Genomic DNA, 14785 nt, shown 5'->3' on the forward strand with positions numbered 1-14785 from the left:
CTAGAATTGCATCCATCCAACTCACCCATTTTATTATTAATCTCTGGGAAGTCTGCCTGCTAAGATATATCATCCGGTAGCTTTGGAATCACTGCTGCCTCTCCCACGGGGTGGGACATAGCTGCAATTATTTGGGAAAGTTTTTAAAGACTAATTGTCTGTAAATCTGGGAATCTGCAATAGTTGATTGCCATGCAGTCTCAAATCACTGATCCATCCAGACCAGCGTGCCCTATTTCTAGCACCAGCTCGTGCAGGTGTCAGAAGGACATACAGGAGATGCACTGGTAGATACGGAACTGCTCTGCTCCATGGATGTTCCATCCTAAGCCTGTAAAAAGAGAGATTGTTTTAAGCCCCAAAACATGGTTTTTTTTCATTTCTTTTCTTACACTCTTTTACTACAAAGTACTTTAACTTCAGCTGCTGTTGGCATTGTGCACAGCTCGTTTGCCCTTTGAGGCTGGCTGTGTGTGAGATTAGACTTGTAGATCACTGGAGATTTTTGCGTGGGAGCAGGTGGTGAATTTTAGCCATCCTTTGGCACGTAGCACATACACATAGAAACAGACACAGTGACAGCAGATTTAGCGCCAAGACTGGGGGGTCACCATTCTGCTATCATCAGTAACCTGGACAGCATGCTGCAGCTGGGACTCCGTCAAAGGTCTTTCTCAGATACTGATGCTCAGTTGGGTAATGACAGCAAAGAAAACCACCATGTCAGTGGCATGAGATTTTATTTTCTGTTCTCTCTTTGCATGGAATTGAATGCAGGCATGTCTTTGCAAGCTGAGAGTCTTATTGTCATTTAAAAGTGATCATGACTGAACCAAAAGGAAACTGATGGGTGTGTTACAACCATTTGGTGGGACTACGAAGGGCAGCTTTGAACTTGGCTGAAACCTTTCTCCTTGGTAGGAGAAGTGCATTTTGTTTATCTCCTCTGTCAATCTGAAAGCCACTCTGAGTGAGAGACTCTTCATTATTAATAATCCCGGGAAGTAGTATTTTAAATTTTTATGGTCTGCACTTTGCAGCACCTGAACCACAATATATTACATGCACCGTGGCAGTGAAGTGGGAATTACAGCAAGGCTGCATGTCCTTTTCCAAATGAATAATTTAAAGTTTTCACAATGCCAGTTATGTTAAATATTATTACTCATTTCTTCAGGGAAAACCATTGAGCTCAAACACAAATATAAAGTGGCAATAAATGATGTTACATTTAGTCAGTGCGAGACAAGACTCAGAATTCAGATCAGTTCATTTTCTGAAACACTTACTTCATCCCACTGCAGGAAAATCTTTTTTAAGTTTCCATGCTCAATGTGGCGTTTTTCCATTTGTCACATTTCACGTCTGGGCTGCTCCTTCCCCCTGAAAGCAAATGCTTTTAATATAGTCCATTTGGTGAGAAGCTGTCCTTCTTTTCCTTTCAGCATCCCAAACGTCTAGATTTCCCAGACTCTCCTACTGTTTGCTGTCTCAAGGTTGTCCATGTTGGGTTTCCTGCTGGTGTATGCAGCTTCTGATTTGTTGTTTCTCGCCTCAGCACACCTATAATTTTCCAAAGCAGCACCACAGGGAAAGTCCCTGGTCCTGAATTCATTGCAAACAAGGAAAGGTTTCCTGTTAACTCCACTGGTGTCAGTAGTGTTAAGCCTAGAATAGTAAGCATATTTACGTTTGGTACGTTTTTATACATATATATAAATATGTGTTTTAGCAAACAGCATCACTGGAAAAATCTTGCTTGTGTGGGCCAGTGTGATCGATGTGGCTTGTCTTGCTATGTTTGGGTTTTTGTAATTTACGTAGTTTGTACTGGGTAGGCTGCTACTGGGCACTTGAGGGATTGGAAAAAAGAGGCAGAAGAAGAGGCAGAAGATGCAAGAAAGCAAATAGAAAGTAAAAACCTTTCAAGACATAGTGAAATTGCATCTGCTATCCTAGAATGACCAAGGACAGCAGTTCTGCAGAGGACTGCCATTTTCCATATAGCATCTGGCTTCCTCCCCATCCTAGCCGTATCACTTGCCTATGCTTAATCCCAAGAATGTTACATTTATACAGAGCTATTATTGCCCAGTTAATGAAAACCTGAGCTCTGTCAGCAGCAGCCACGGGTTGCTGGTGTGACTCAGCACATCACTAAGCTTTTCCCTGGCTGCCCCTGCAGATACTGGGCCCATGCTGCTGTGGGAAGCTCTTGGAGTGGTCCTGCAGAAGAATGCCCCAGGAGCCCCGTGCCTCATAGTTAAAGTTGGCTGTGGGAAGGTGATCGGAGCAGATTTAAGCTCTGATCTGGCCAAAGCACTTAAATGCACACTTAACATTAAATATCTGACTAATCCTGCTGATGTTAATAAGACTACGTGCAAGCTTAAAAGCTTCACTGAATTAGAATTTAATGAGTTCAAATGCTAGATAAACTTAGCTTTGGAGGAAGCTGCCAGGACTTGGCATGTGGATTCTTGTAATTAGATGTGTCTTTTTGCTGCTCTGTGGATGCCCTTTTCTCTTGTGTTCTTGTAATCTCCTCTGTCAACTTCTCTAGGAAGCAACTTTCAAAGAACAGTTTGATCTTGAGTGTAAAATGAAGAAAATCCCAGGTAATTTGTTTGTGTCCTCCTTATTTCATCTGCCATGGCACTGTGTATCTGCAGTTAAAAGTGGAAGTTCTCTGGGAAGCAGTGTGAAAACTTTGAGAATGGGATATAATAGCAGCCTAATTTGCAGGGAGATGTTCTGAGATGATGTTTATCCAGACTCCATCCACAATGCAGGCTTTAAAGGCATACAGCTGTGCTGGGATGAGCTGGCAGGATGGCTGCTCTACTTCGTGCATGAACTCAATACATAACAAGGCATAAGAATATGTTGGATCAGGGTTCAGATGAAGAAACAGGAAGGCTGATAGGCATCCAAGACTGTTCTAGTCTTAGTCCATAAGGCTGATTGGTGGGACAGTTCTTGCTTTTTAATATTTTATTTGTAGATGTGCAAGTTGTTCTGTGTGATGAATGAAAAGAAGAGTAACAGTTCTCTGCCACAGAAAGCTCACACCGTTATGGATGGTGACCCAGAACAGCCCAATGTTTAATCACGAGGAGTATGAGTTAAGATTTAGAGAGTGTGCAGGAGGAGGTGAGAATTCAGGAAGCCAAGTGCAGAGGATGGGCTGAATGGTGTTGCTGTGCTAGGGGTGGCAAAGGCACTCATGGTCTATTTTGGGAGTATCCAAGAGACTTCTTGTCCAATTAAACACTGATTTGATTGTTCGCGTTTGTTGTCTGTTCTCATGAGGCTGGAGCACAACCAAGCCCTGCTGCCAGCTCTGGTACTTACCCTCTTACTGCAGCACATTTTCACTGTAATAGCATTGCAGAGAAGGGAATGAAGTGCTGGGCATTTCTCCCACTTCAGTTTGCTTTGAATTGTAACCTACACAGGACCCCAGTTTTATATCCCCCTTTCTCCAGTTTCTGTCAAGATCAACTCTACCAAAGTCAGCAAAAAATGAACAAGAAGAGAGAATCAGGATGGTTGTTTGCTGTGGTTTGTAATAAACGCTCATCCCTCTCCCAAGAAACATGTCGTGGAGTGAGATGAATGTGCCTTGTTTGCAGTGAAACAGTAGGATCCTGGTCTCTGATGGAACTGCTCTGGGGCAGCCGGTGATAAACGAGCTCTGATCATTGCCATGGCTGTGGAGTCAGTGGGGGTTTTATTACCGTACATCCAACAGCAATTTGGTTACAATTTCTGGAAGACTTCGCTGCCAGGGATTTTTTTTTTCTCTATGATAAAATGGGAAGAAAAAATGAAATAGAAGTGATGGCAGGGAAACTGGGGGGGGGGGAAGGCAGAAACCCTGTCCCACCCTAACAACCTGAGTCAGAAAAGTAGAAAGTGAAAACAGAACAACCAACCAAAATAGCAGCAATCATGCAAAAAATATAGGAAATATTTCTTTATGAGACTCATTATTCTTTCCATGTGTACGTTACCACCTGACTGTTCTCACCCCTATTGCCAGGTGCTGCCGAGGCAGCCCTGCCTGGGGTGCTCTCACTAGAGCCAGAGGCACAAGCATTTGATGAACACAACTCAATTTCCAGAAGCCTTTGCGTGGGCTTCCTGATGGCAGCTTGTTGGATGGAGGGGGTGAGCATTGCTGCAGCAGAGGGATCTGTACTCTGCCTTATTTATTTAGACTGTAGGCGACTGAACAAGACGTAGCTCTTTTCTTCTAAATGTGCGCCCAGGGCCCTCAGCAAAATTGCATTTTTATCCTTACTGCCACAATATTGAGCATTACCCCCACGCTGCAGGTCTTCAGTTTTCTGTTTTTCCTTTCTCATTTTATTTCTGTGCTCTCCTTTAAGAGGAGACCTCACTGACTGCCCTTTCTTCTGCTGAGTAATTCCACCAGGTGTCTGACAAAGATATTTCTGCAGAGCAGCTATTTAGCTTTTGCAGTGCCAAAAGGCATTTAGCTATGGTATTTCTTCGGTCCTCTACTAAAGCCGTTTGATACCTCTGCAAATGTCCCTGCAGAACACTGACCGATGATGTCTGTGGTTCTACACACACGAATCTCACTGCTGGCACAATCAGCAAATTGGGTTTCAAGCAGCTTTTGATCTCCCTGGGAGCTGATCTGATTTACTTATTCCCAAACCTGATAGATGTTGCTACTGGACTTGGACCTGATGCCTAATTGCAGGGTTGAGTGGGTTTATTTTCAATCTCATGCATGTATGTAAATGCATGTATGTAGAAAGTATATTTCATACTTACCTGCTTAAGATATATTCGTTGAATGTGATGACAAAGACTGGAAGAAAAATTCAATTATATATATTAAAACATGTCAGGCTTTTAATTTCTTTTTTCTTTTTTTTCTGGTGCCACGGATCTTCTCTAAGACCTAATGTCAGAGCTTGTAGGAATATCCTATTTAAAGATTTTATTAGCAACAGCATTATTTATCAAGCAGGAAGCATGGATTGGTGACAATTTGATATTGTGGTTGGTAGATTTAAAAGCAGAGTGAGCAGAGTTTCTGAGCCCTGGTTGGCAGGTGTTGATGGCTGACTCTATAATTTACTGTCCTGGGTTACAAAAGGCCTTTCCTTGACTGGAAGCTAGGGCTCAGCTGTATGCAGTCCTGAGTACACCTGCCATCTTTTGGGCAAGGGAACGGGGTTGGTGCTTATTGCTAATACAGAGCTAACTGGGCAAGCTTGTCCTGACTGGAGAGGGAGCGTTGTTTGGTTTGGTCCAAAGTGTGTCAGGGTGCATTTCAGAGCACAGCAGGGGTCAATTCAGTAGTAGAGTCATTGTGGAGTTAGGGTTCATCCCAAATATGCTGAATCAAACTTGTCTCTATATGTTACATCCTAGCATGTACGTTGTGTCATTACAAGTCCTGAGATCCAAAATGCTAACACAGATATATTTGTGTGGGTTTTTTTATTCTCTGTTCAAGACTTAATGTTGCAAATACTGCTGCAGTAAATGTTATGGAGAGGGATTTACTGAAGGATGTAAATATTCATTAGTCTTTAATGATTTGCATTTGAATCCAGAAAATTGGCTTATGACTCCATGCTGATTTTCTCTCACTCTGATTTCCATGTGGCATTAAGTGCTAGAAAATTAAATACCTGGGGTTTTCTGTGGTCCAAACCACACTTTACTGTCTTCACTTGCATAAAAGTTCTTCATTAGCTGGTAACTCAAGCTCATAGATTGCCTTATAATCTTTCTCTACAAACCTTCAAGATTTTGTTTCTAAGGCAGAGCTTTAGGATCTGCCTTACTTCTCCTCTGTGACCTCCTCTAGTGTTTTATTCTCACCTTGGCAAGGCTGACACCTGCGTAGATCTGCAATTAAGAGTGGGAGGCCAGAACGTGGAAGTGCTTGCCTTGTCACGTGGAGCTTTAATGTACTTAATCTCTCTGCGCCTTGCAAGTCACACCAAACTGTTCTGTGCCTTGTGGACCTGGCTGATGGAATGCTGTGCATCCACCATTGTTTGTGGTTGCTCAGAGCCACAACCCCACTTCTGCAGGGATGAGTTCAAACCCTTGGCTGGTGCTGAGGATGGACATTTTGCCTCCTCCAGCATTCCCTAGCTAGATTAAGACAGTGCATCTGTGCTGGCATCCTCTCACAATGTTTTCTTGCACAGACTCATGGTTGAGTAGTCTTTTAGGCATGTATAATAGGATGGATATGCTCACTAATACATCAGGACTATTGATTTCAGTGCACAGCTCTCTGGGAGCAGTTGGCATTAGGTGTTATATTTTCTGTGTTTGTGGTTGTCATGGTGACAGTGGTGGGATGCGTTTTACCCAAAACATTTCGGATCATTCTAGGTTACAAATAAATTCAATGCAGATTGAAAATGCAATTTTGGTAATTTGTCTGTACCCTTTTAAAACCACTTGCAGACGACTCCACTGGCGCAAGCCACCTTGGTTTTATAAGATTAGCAGGAACTGGATTAGTCAGCAAATGGCACTGAGATCTTCTGGGGAAAACCCAAGGTGACAGAATGAGATTAATATTGATAATATGGAGCCTGAATAAATGAGAGGCCAAACAGCCTAACTTTAAGTTGGGGTTAGTGGAACTTGTTAGGCTGGGGCTTTTAATACTCGAGTTTCTTATCTTTGAGCTGTTTGTTGTTTTACATCTTCTGTCCATTGAATACTGTATAAAAATTGTATGCCTGACCCTAAACAACAGTGGGCTTAAGCATTTTGCTCTCAGCTATGTTAAGATGGTCTGATGTCTCTGTTATCTGCTTGTCTGTTTATTTGTATTTTAGTTCCTGAGGGAGTTATGAGCTTGTATTAATTGACGGTTATGAGATCCTGCTGTAGGTTCAAGGGGAAGTTGGAGTAGAAAAGCAGTGGCTTAGATAATAACAACAACAACAAAAAAAAGCATATGCTGTGTGCAGGAACCTTAAAAGTGTTGATGTTTTCCAGGTAATTGTGAAAACAAGAACAGAGTACCAGCCTGACCAGAAGAACAAAGGAAAACTCAGAGTGCCCAAAATTGCTGAATTCACAGTCAGTTTCACTGATGGTGTAACAGAAAGACTAAAGGTAAGAAACGATTATCCTGCTGCCTTCTGATGTGAATGCCATTCATTTTAAAAATGCTAAATCAAACTGACAGTAAAGACACAACAAATTTAATGCTCCTGTCATCACTTGTGTCAAATAGAGGTTTATCTGAGTGAATACGAAGCTGTTTTTTTTTTAGGACGGGCTTGAAAATACCTTTATAACTAGATATTATAGGAAATGGTTTTCTTCTCCTAGGAAGAGTGATGAAAATGTTTTCCAGCACAAACTGAAAGTGGAAAAAAAAAAGAAAAAAAAAAGACTTAAATCTTTTTTTTTCCTCCTCAAACATTTGTGTTTAAGAAAAAAAAAGGGAGAAAATGGATTGAAACGGTTTGTCATCTTTCAGAAATTCTTTTGTTTTGTAGTAAAGTAACCCTGTTAATATTTAAAATATTTTTTTTATTATGCATTAATTTCATTATAGATGAAAACTCAAACTGGATAAAAGAAGAGATGTTAGAAAGTATCCAAGCATAACTTGTTCAGTAAGCAGTTCTGGTTCACAGGAATTAGAATTTTCTGAGGAAAAGTGTTTCCTTGAGAAATTTTCAACAGGCTCTACTGAAACGTGGAAAGAAACTCATGAATTATTGAGTGCCTTCAGTTCCTGTTGACTGCAGCAAATTAGAATGGCTCAGTTCCTCCTAAAATTAGACTCCAAGCATGTAGCAGCTAGTATTTGCTGCCTTTTCATTGAAAAGATATGATGCTTTTATTAAAGCACAGAGCATGAAAGGTGGGAAAAAAAATAATGCAAGATATGATTTCACAGTTCTAAAGCCAGAGGAAATATCCATGATTTAAGTAGAAAATGTAGAGGCTCGGCAGTGCCTAATTAATAGTTCTTCTCCTTGAAAAACTGAGATGGGGCTTATACATTTTTAGAATGGAACATGATTCTCAACAATTAACAGGAATTCTCCCAAGCAACTGAATAATTGCCTGAAGTAGCTTCCATTTGGCCTAGTTGTTCTTAATCTTGCTAGCAGTAGAGAAGTTTATTGTAATTATTTTCTAGTAATTTAGAAGACAGTATTACTTTCAAAATTATAATGTGATCTAGGAAGACTTGTTATCATTCTTCATTTCTAAAAAGAGGGATCAGGCTTATTGAACTGACTGAAAGGAAAAAATTTCAGCTACTCTTTCTGAAGCACCACAGAATGGTACTGCTGCTGTTCTCTGCAGAAATTCAATAATTTATTTCACGAGGAGAATTCTGTAGCTTTCATCCATGATATTTAAAACTATGATCTATTTCTAAGGAGTCTGTGAATAATTGTGTATAGCTTCCTTTTTCTATTTTTTTTTTCCAGTGGAGATTCCATATTTTGATCTAAATTACAAAGGATTTACATGCTATTGATTTCAACTAAATTCTTCGCTGATCTTGCTGCATGCATAGCCAAGTTCATTGTTACCACTGGTAAAGTACACAGCAAATTAGCTGTGCTGAAATCCCCAGTCTTGGATACCACAACAGACATTTTCCATCATGAACAACATACAAATCAGAACCAGACACAATGTGCCTGAGAAACAACAGTAAAATGTAGAGTCTCTGGGAAGGGTTGGGTTCTGACCCTCAATAAATGGCATTATTGTTGATACTGGAAGTGGTGGTGCATCACTGGGTATTTAGAACTTAATCCTGCAGCCCTGAACAACATTGGTGTGAGTGTTAGACCAGGGTTTGGTGCCATCAAAAGCTCTGTTAGTTAAGAAAGCAATGAAGCCTACACACTATGCACTCTGAAGCCCCCAAAGTTAGAAGTGTAGCTCATCCACTACAAAGGATGTATTTCCTTTCATCAGCTCCTTCCATAAGTTATTTTTCCCTTTCTTCAAGTCCTCAGCTTGCTGTTGCATTCAGATTCTTTTGGATTACATTTTCCATTCCTATTTTCTGTGCTGTTTGGCCTTTGCTTTTGCCCATGTGTGCACAAGGACTGATGCAGCAGCAAGCACAGGGAAGTAGGAGGCTCTGGGAGCATGCACAGCACTGGCACCAACATGAAGGTTTAAGCTGCCCTTTGCTGCACAGTGGGAATGGCAGTGGGAGCCGTGGCTCTTCCTATGCAGCCTGGCAACGTGACAGTTTCATTTTTAAGCTATTTCCTTTCCCTAAAGTCCATATGATTTCCATTCTCTGCTGTTCAATGTCAACTTATTAATCAGTCAGCCTCTCGTCTAATGCTGGATAAGACTATAAGCCTCTCCCTGCCTGCTTTTCATAACACTTCCATGTATCATATTAAGTTTGTAGTATTATTTTCTGACAAAAATGAGCTGAGATAATAGGTAATATTTCATTACCTTTTGTACTTTTTTTTTTTTTTTTATTGAACCACATTTTTATAGCAGTTTATATTTTTAGTGAAGTTATTAAAAATACTGCCCTCTGGTTATAAGCAAGCCTATTATTTGGTACTGATGAAATCATATTACATTTGTTTCTTGTAAGAGGAAATCATAGTAAATACTTTTATTATCTCAGTTTGGCTGCAATTTTAAAATATAAATGAGATCACCGTATTTTCTGTTGCTGGCTGGTTGCTTTGTGTAGCTTTCCAATAGACGTGTTGGAAATATTCACACTTTCTTCCTAGTTCACTGATTAAAGTATCACCCTGTACTTGAGCCAGTCTATTAGCTGAGCGCACTCCAAATCCGTGAGATCTGTATCCAATAACACGTGTCAGACTGCATGTTCTTCCACCCGACGTACAACTAGTATGAGTGCACCATAATGCTTAAATTCAAGGATTTTCATAAGGAACCATTTTGATACTGCTGTTCTACTGCATGTGAGGAGCAATATGTGTCTCCACCTCATACCTGTGCACTGGGGGAACAGGCAGGATGGTACGACTGTAAAGAAATAGCCAAGAGGTCATCTTCTGCCTGCCATTACTCTACTTTTAGTAGACTGCAAAGAGAGAGGTTTTATTTTGCACTCAAAAGGCAAAATTATCATCAGTTCAAACAGAAACTTGACAAAGTGAGTCCCTATCATTAATGAGTGTTTGTGGAAAAATGCCATGTTTATGACTGTGTTCCCCACTCACTTGTATCTCTTTGGAGCATTTTTTAACGTTCTTCTTTCAATCTGGGAAGTACTTTCTGCTCTTCTGATCACTAGATATGGGAACATTCTTAGAGAAGGACACTTCCCAAGTTCTTGGTTTTTTCTTTTTTTTTTTTTTTTTTTTTAATCCTGAGTCATAGCTGCATTACAAAGAAGAGGAGAGTCTCTGGGGAAAGCGTGGGACCTTATGGACGTGGCAGTCAAATCTGTAGATGCCCTTTATTCTGCCTTTTGGCTATCTTTTATTGAAGAGTCTAATAAATTATTAGGAAGCTTTCTAGCATGAGCAAGCCAAAGCCAGAATCTAAGCTTATGCATGAATATTTTTCATTCATCCAGAACAGGACAGATCCGAGCTCTTTAATTATTGTAAAGAAAAGATTGTCCCCAGGCAACAGTTCTTATTTCATGCTACCTCTTCCAGGAATTTTAGATAGCTTCTGCAACTTGTCACATCTCCTAATAGATGAGATTATGATTCTCTATAGCTCAGCACACAGTGTCCTGGAAGTTTGACCAATTAGGCTTATTCTTCAGCTGGATGAGTCACCCCATACATACTTTATAACAAACGTTTACATAGTTGTGTGTAGATGGGTTACAAGAAAGTGATGTTAAAAGAGCATTATGTTGAGCCATCTACATATAAAATAAATTTCTTTTATTGTTTTACTCCTCCTCAGAGAAGCAACAGCAACACTTTTTTATAAGCAGACTGGCAGTGATTTGTAGACCTCGCCTCCTCCAGGCCTTTGGAGCTCATCCCTCTAAGGAAGTTTTTGAACTGTAATGATCTTACTGTGCAGTAGTGATGTATACCAAGGTCTCTCAGTCTGAAGGGAATAGTGCCTGGTGTTTTGCCTTCCATGTTGCACTTTTTCAAGGTATTGCACGTTACCATGCTTTGCCATCGGTAGTGACGCCAAAGTGGGTAAAGAAAGGGTCTGCAAATGTGATGACTCACGTTTCTTTGCAGAACAGTACATCTAAGTCTGCACATTTGAGGCAGATCTTACTGTTTCTTTATGCCAATTATATTGCATGTTATAGATGTAGAGAATGAATACCTCATGCAAGTTACATGAATTGAGTTTCTGCACTAGTTTATATCAATGTCAAAATGAGATTGAAATCTCCTTTGTTTTTTGAGCAGATTATCCACTAAATCCAAAATCCTATTACTTCTGGGGGTCAAGTTTTCCAATCACTCTGTTTCTCTTCCAAGCAATCCAGATTTTACAGAAACCAGATGGATTTAGGGGGTAAAGAGTGGGTTTCTACCCACTTTCTTAGCTGTCACTGAACTTGTGCTTGGGTTCAAGACATCAGCACCTGCTTGTGAGGAAACAAGCTGGAAAAGAGTTGCTGATGGATTTTTTTACTTGATCTAATCAGAAATCAGGAATGTTGGTAGACATGTGCTATCCCTGGACCCAAATTTATCTATCTCCTAATAGCACCAGGGTCTGGGCTCAAGTGGCCTTTCACCATAGGCTTAGAATTTACAACACAGAGAACTGGGCTGATGCACATAACTGTCAGCTGCTTGTTTGTGCAAATTGCACTTCTTATTACCCAAGCTTATGTGCAACCAGTTGGACCTCTGTTATCACCAAATGCTCTTTCAGAGAGACAGTGCTTCAGTGACCACCATCTAGGTGATAGTTACCTACTGTAATTGTCTGACTTCTCAAATCTTCCACAGCTCTTTCCTTTTCTTGTAACATTTTCTTAAGAAAGCTGAACTCATCAGTCTCATCAGTCTCTCAGAGTTGGAATAATTAAACCACGTACTTGTCTCTAACAGATTAAGTTGGGAGTGGGTGTATGGGGGAGAAATTGAGATATTTAAGAAGTGATTTATCTACTTGGAAAAATCAGCTGAAAGCACTGATCACTACTTCACTGAAGAACACTGGGAACTTCACTCTTTTTGCTACGAGTTGGGAAGATTCATTTTTGCAGTTGCTGTCTGGGTACTCTGTTTCTGTTGAGTCTGCAGTGTCAATATATTTCTTATCTCCAGATCAATCCTTTCCCCTCTCTCCACCCTGAAACATTTCTAACACATGCAATATCCAGTGGATGTAATGATTCAACAGTTTTCATCAAGTCCTTAAAATATAGTGGAACCCATTCAAATGTTTCTGTTATTGAAATACTCATGCTGAAACAATTGTTTTCCTCTGACCTAATGTGAACGATGTAGAACAGAATGTGTTTGTCTCTAACCGCACCCTACGAAGCTGACTGTGATGCAATATTTGTTCCTTATCAAAAAGAAGCCAGTATCTGAAACACCTAATTAAGAAAGATTTTTCTGGGCAAGTGCCAGGGCTTGATTTCATGTTGGTAACAGCTTTGCTGAAATGGAAGGTGCTTTCCCTGCTTGCACCACTAGAATGTAACTTATTGATTCCCATTGCGTTCAGCTCGACCTTGTAGTGGGAGGTTCCTCACATGACAAGCACTGAAATTCAGGGGGAAAGGCAGACTCGGGGCTTGGATGCTTGTGGAGGAAGATGCAGAGTTTTACTCATGAGCAGGAGCAGGTCTGAATTGCTTTATCTCTGTGGGTAAGATCTACTGAGGTGTGAGCAATAGTGTCTTTACAGAGCGGTGCAGAGAATTGCTGTGTGACCTCTACAGACACTCTGCCAAATGACTGCACCTTGAGCATAGCTTTGAGAAATGCATCATTTCCCTGAATGCATATATTTATCTACCTGTCCATCCTGTCCTTGGTTTTAAAGGACACATCATAATTGCAGCTGGATAGATGATAACTCTTCCTTGTTCTGCAGCACCCTCACTAAATGTTGCATTCCTGTTTCTTCACTCTGAATGCGGTTTCCTAAACTCATTTTCCTGCAAATGTCTCCATAGTAAGTTCTGCTTCCATTGGTGTGCTGCTGATTTATGCTGATAGTTCTTCCTCTAACCTGCAAAGGCATGAATCCCAGGAAAATGGCATGGGGCATTTCATCATGTCCATTCAACAGGTAAATAAAATTAAAGGTTCCTTCAGCTGTTCAGTTTCCACAGGGCAGGAGCAACTTATGGCTTATCTGAGTGTGAGATGGGCAATTTTCCTTACTGCTTTTTAATGCTAACAAAACACTGTTACCATGGTGACTGCCACATCACATCAGTAATCTGGAAGATGCAGAGTGGTTGCTGAAAGATCCCATTACACTGACTAATCTGAGTGGTGCTCAGGGGAGGGAACATGTTCTAAAACATAGAGATTTTTCTCACTCTGGGGATAATTGCTACTGTGGCTGTTTCCAGGCTGCACAGTACTCCTGTGGGCAGTGTGATCCTGGAGAACAAGGGACAAATTGGAGAAAAACTAGAAAAGTGGTAGACAATGTAATGTGGAGCACATTAGCACTGGCAGTAGCATTTGGGGTTTTGTTGTACTTCCACCAGCACAGAGAGTTGCAGTGGGTTTGTATTGAGCCTCAAAGAGGGGCCTGAGGTGTCTGTATGAGGAGGTTGACTTGGTGGCTTGTTTAACCCAATGGAATTTCCCAGTAATCATCAGGAAATCTGTTTCTCATGATTGTAAGTGCTCTTCTGCTCCATCTGAGGTTGCCTTGGCAGTTCTCTATTCCCCACTTCAGGCATGTTCCTCTTGAAGGGGTGGCAGGCAGCCCTTGCTCCACCTAAGTCTTCACCAGACAGTGAGAAGTTGGATATCAGGAAAAACTACTCTGAAAGAGTGATGAGGTATTGGAACAGGCTGCCCAGGAAGGTGGTGGTGTTGAAGAAGTGTGTTGATGTGGTACTTAAGGACATGGTTCAGTGGGCAATGTTGGTGTAGGTGGATGGTTGGACTAGATGATCATAGAGGTCTTTTCCAACCTTAATGAGTCAACGATTCTGTAGTATGGCTTATCTGCGGAGTCTGAGCGTTGAGTTGTCTTTGGGCTGAGTGTTTTTCACTACAGTGCAGATGTTCTCCATTTCTCCTTGTTCACAGATACACTGCCCAGCCTGGCCTTGATCTGATGTGAGTTAGCACCTAAGTGGATTCATACTCTCACTTGTGATGCCTATTAAGGGAAATGAGAAACGTTGCTGCTCATCTTTCTGCCTCAGCTGAGCGATTGTTCTTCTCCTCCTCTTGCTGTAATAGGAAGAGAAGAGAACAGGTTATATCTGTCCTAGTTGGTCTCACTTGCATGGAAATATGTTGATGGAGACATTTGTGATCATTCAGAGCAGCTGAGTATGGATTTGTGCTAGAAAACAGATATTTCTAATCACATTCCCAGGTACATTCCTTATGAACCCTGCAAGCAAGATGTGCCATTGCCACATCTCTGTAAAAGCCTCAAGTTTTGATGAGCATTTCTAGGTAATACCTAGCTTTCTGGTACGGATGAGGTCTGAGGAAAAGCCAGAAAGAGTTTCCATAAGTAAACACAGAAGTACATTTTGATTTAACTAGAATGATCTGAGACTGGCTTGAGTGCTGCCTCGTAAAATGAAGAAAACACATGCACACTTTTGCAAAGTCAAAAAAAAAACAAC

The 14785-nt window shown here is 40.9% G+C and overlaps 1 protein-coding gene across 1 annotated transcript in view; it reads left to right on the top strand.

Moving 5' to 3' along the window:
- Window positions 1-14785, top strand: part of NSG2 (neuronal vesicle trafficking associated 2) — a 35631-nt gene that overhangs the window by 6964 nt on the left and 13882 nt on the right. The window contains exon 3 of the mRNA XM_048960840.1: window positions 7015-7134. Coding sequence (XP_048816797.1) covers window positions 7015-7134 — 120 coding nt within the window. The remainder of the gene's footprint in view (window positions 1-7014; window positions 7135-14785) is intronic.

Source organism: Lagopus muta, chromosome 14 (genome assembly GCF_023343835.1).
Source record: "Lagopus muta isolate bLagMut1 chromosome 14, bLagMut1 primary, whole genome shotgun sequence".
In the NCBI taxonomy this organism is placed as follows: domain Eukaryota; kingdom Metazoa; phylum Chordata; class Aves; order Galliformes; family Phasianidae; genus Lagopus; species Lagopus muta.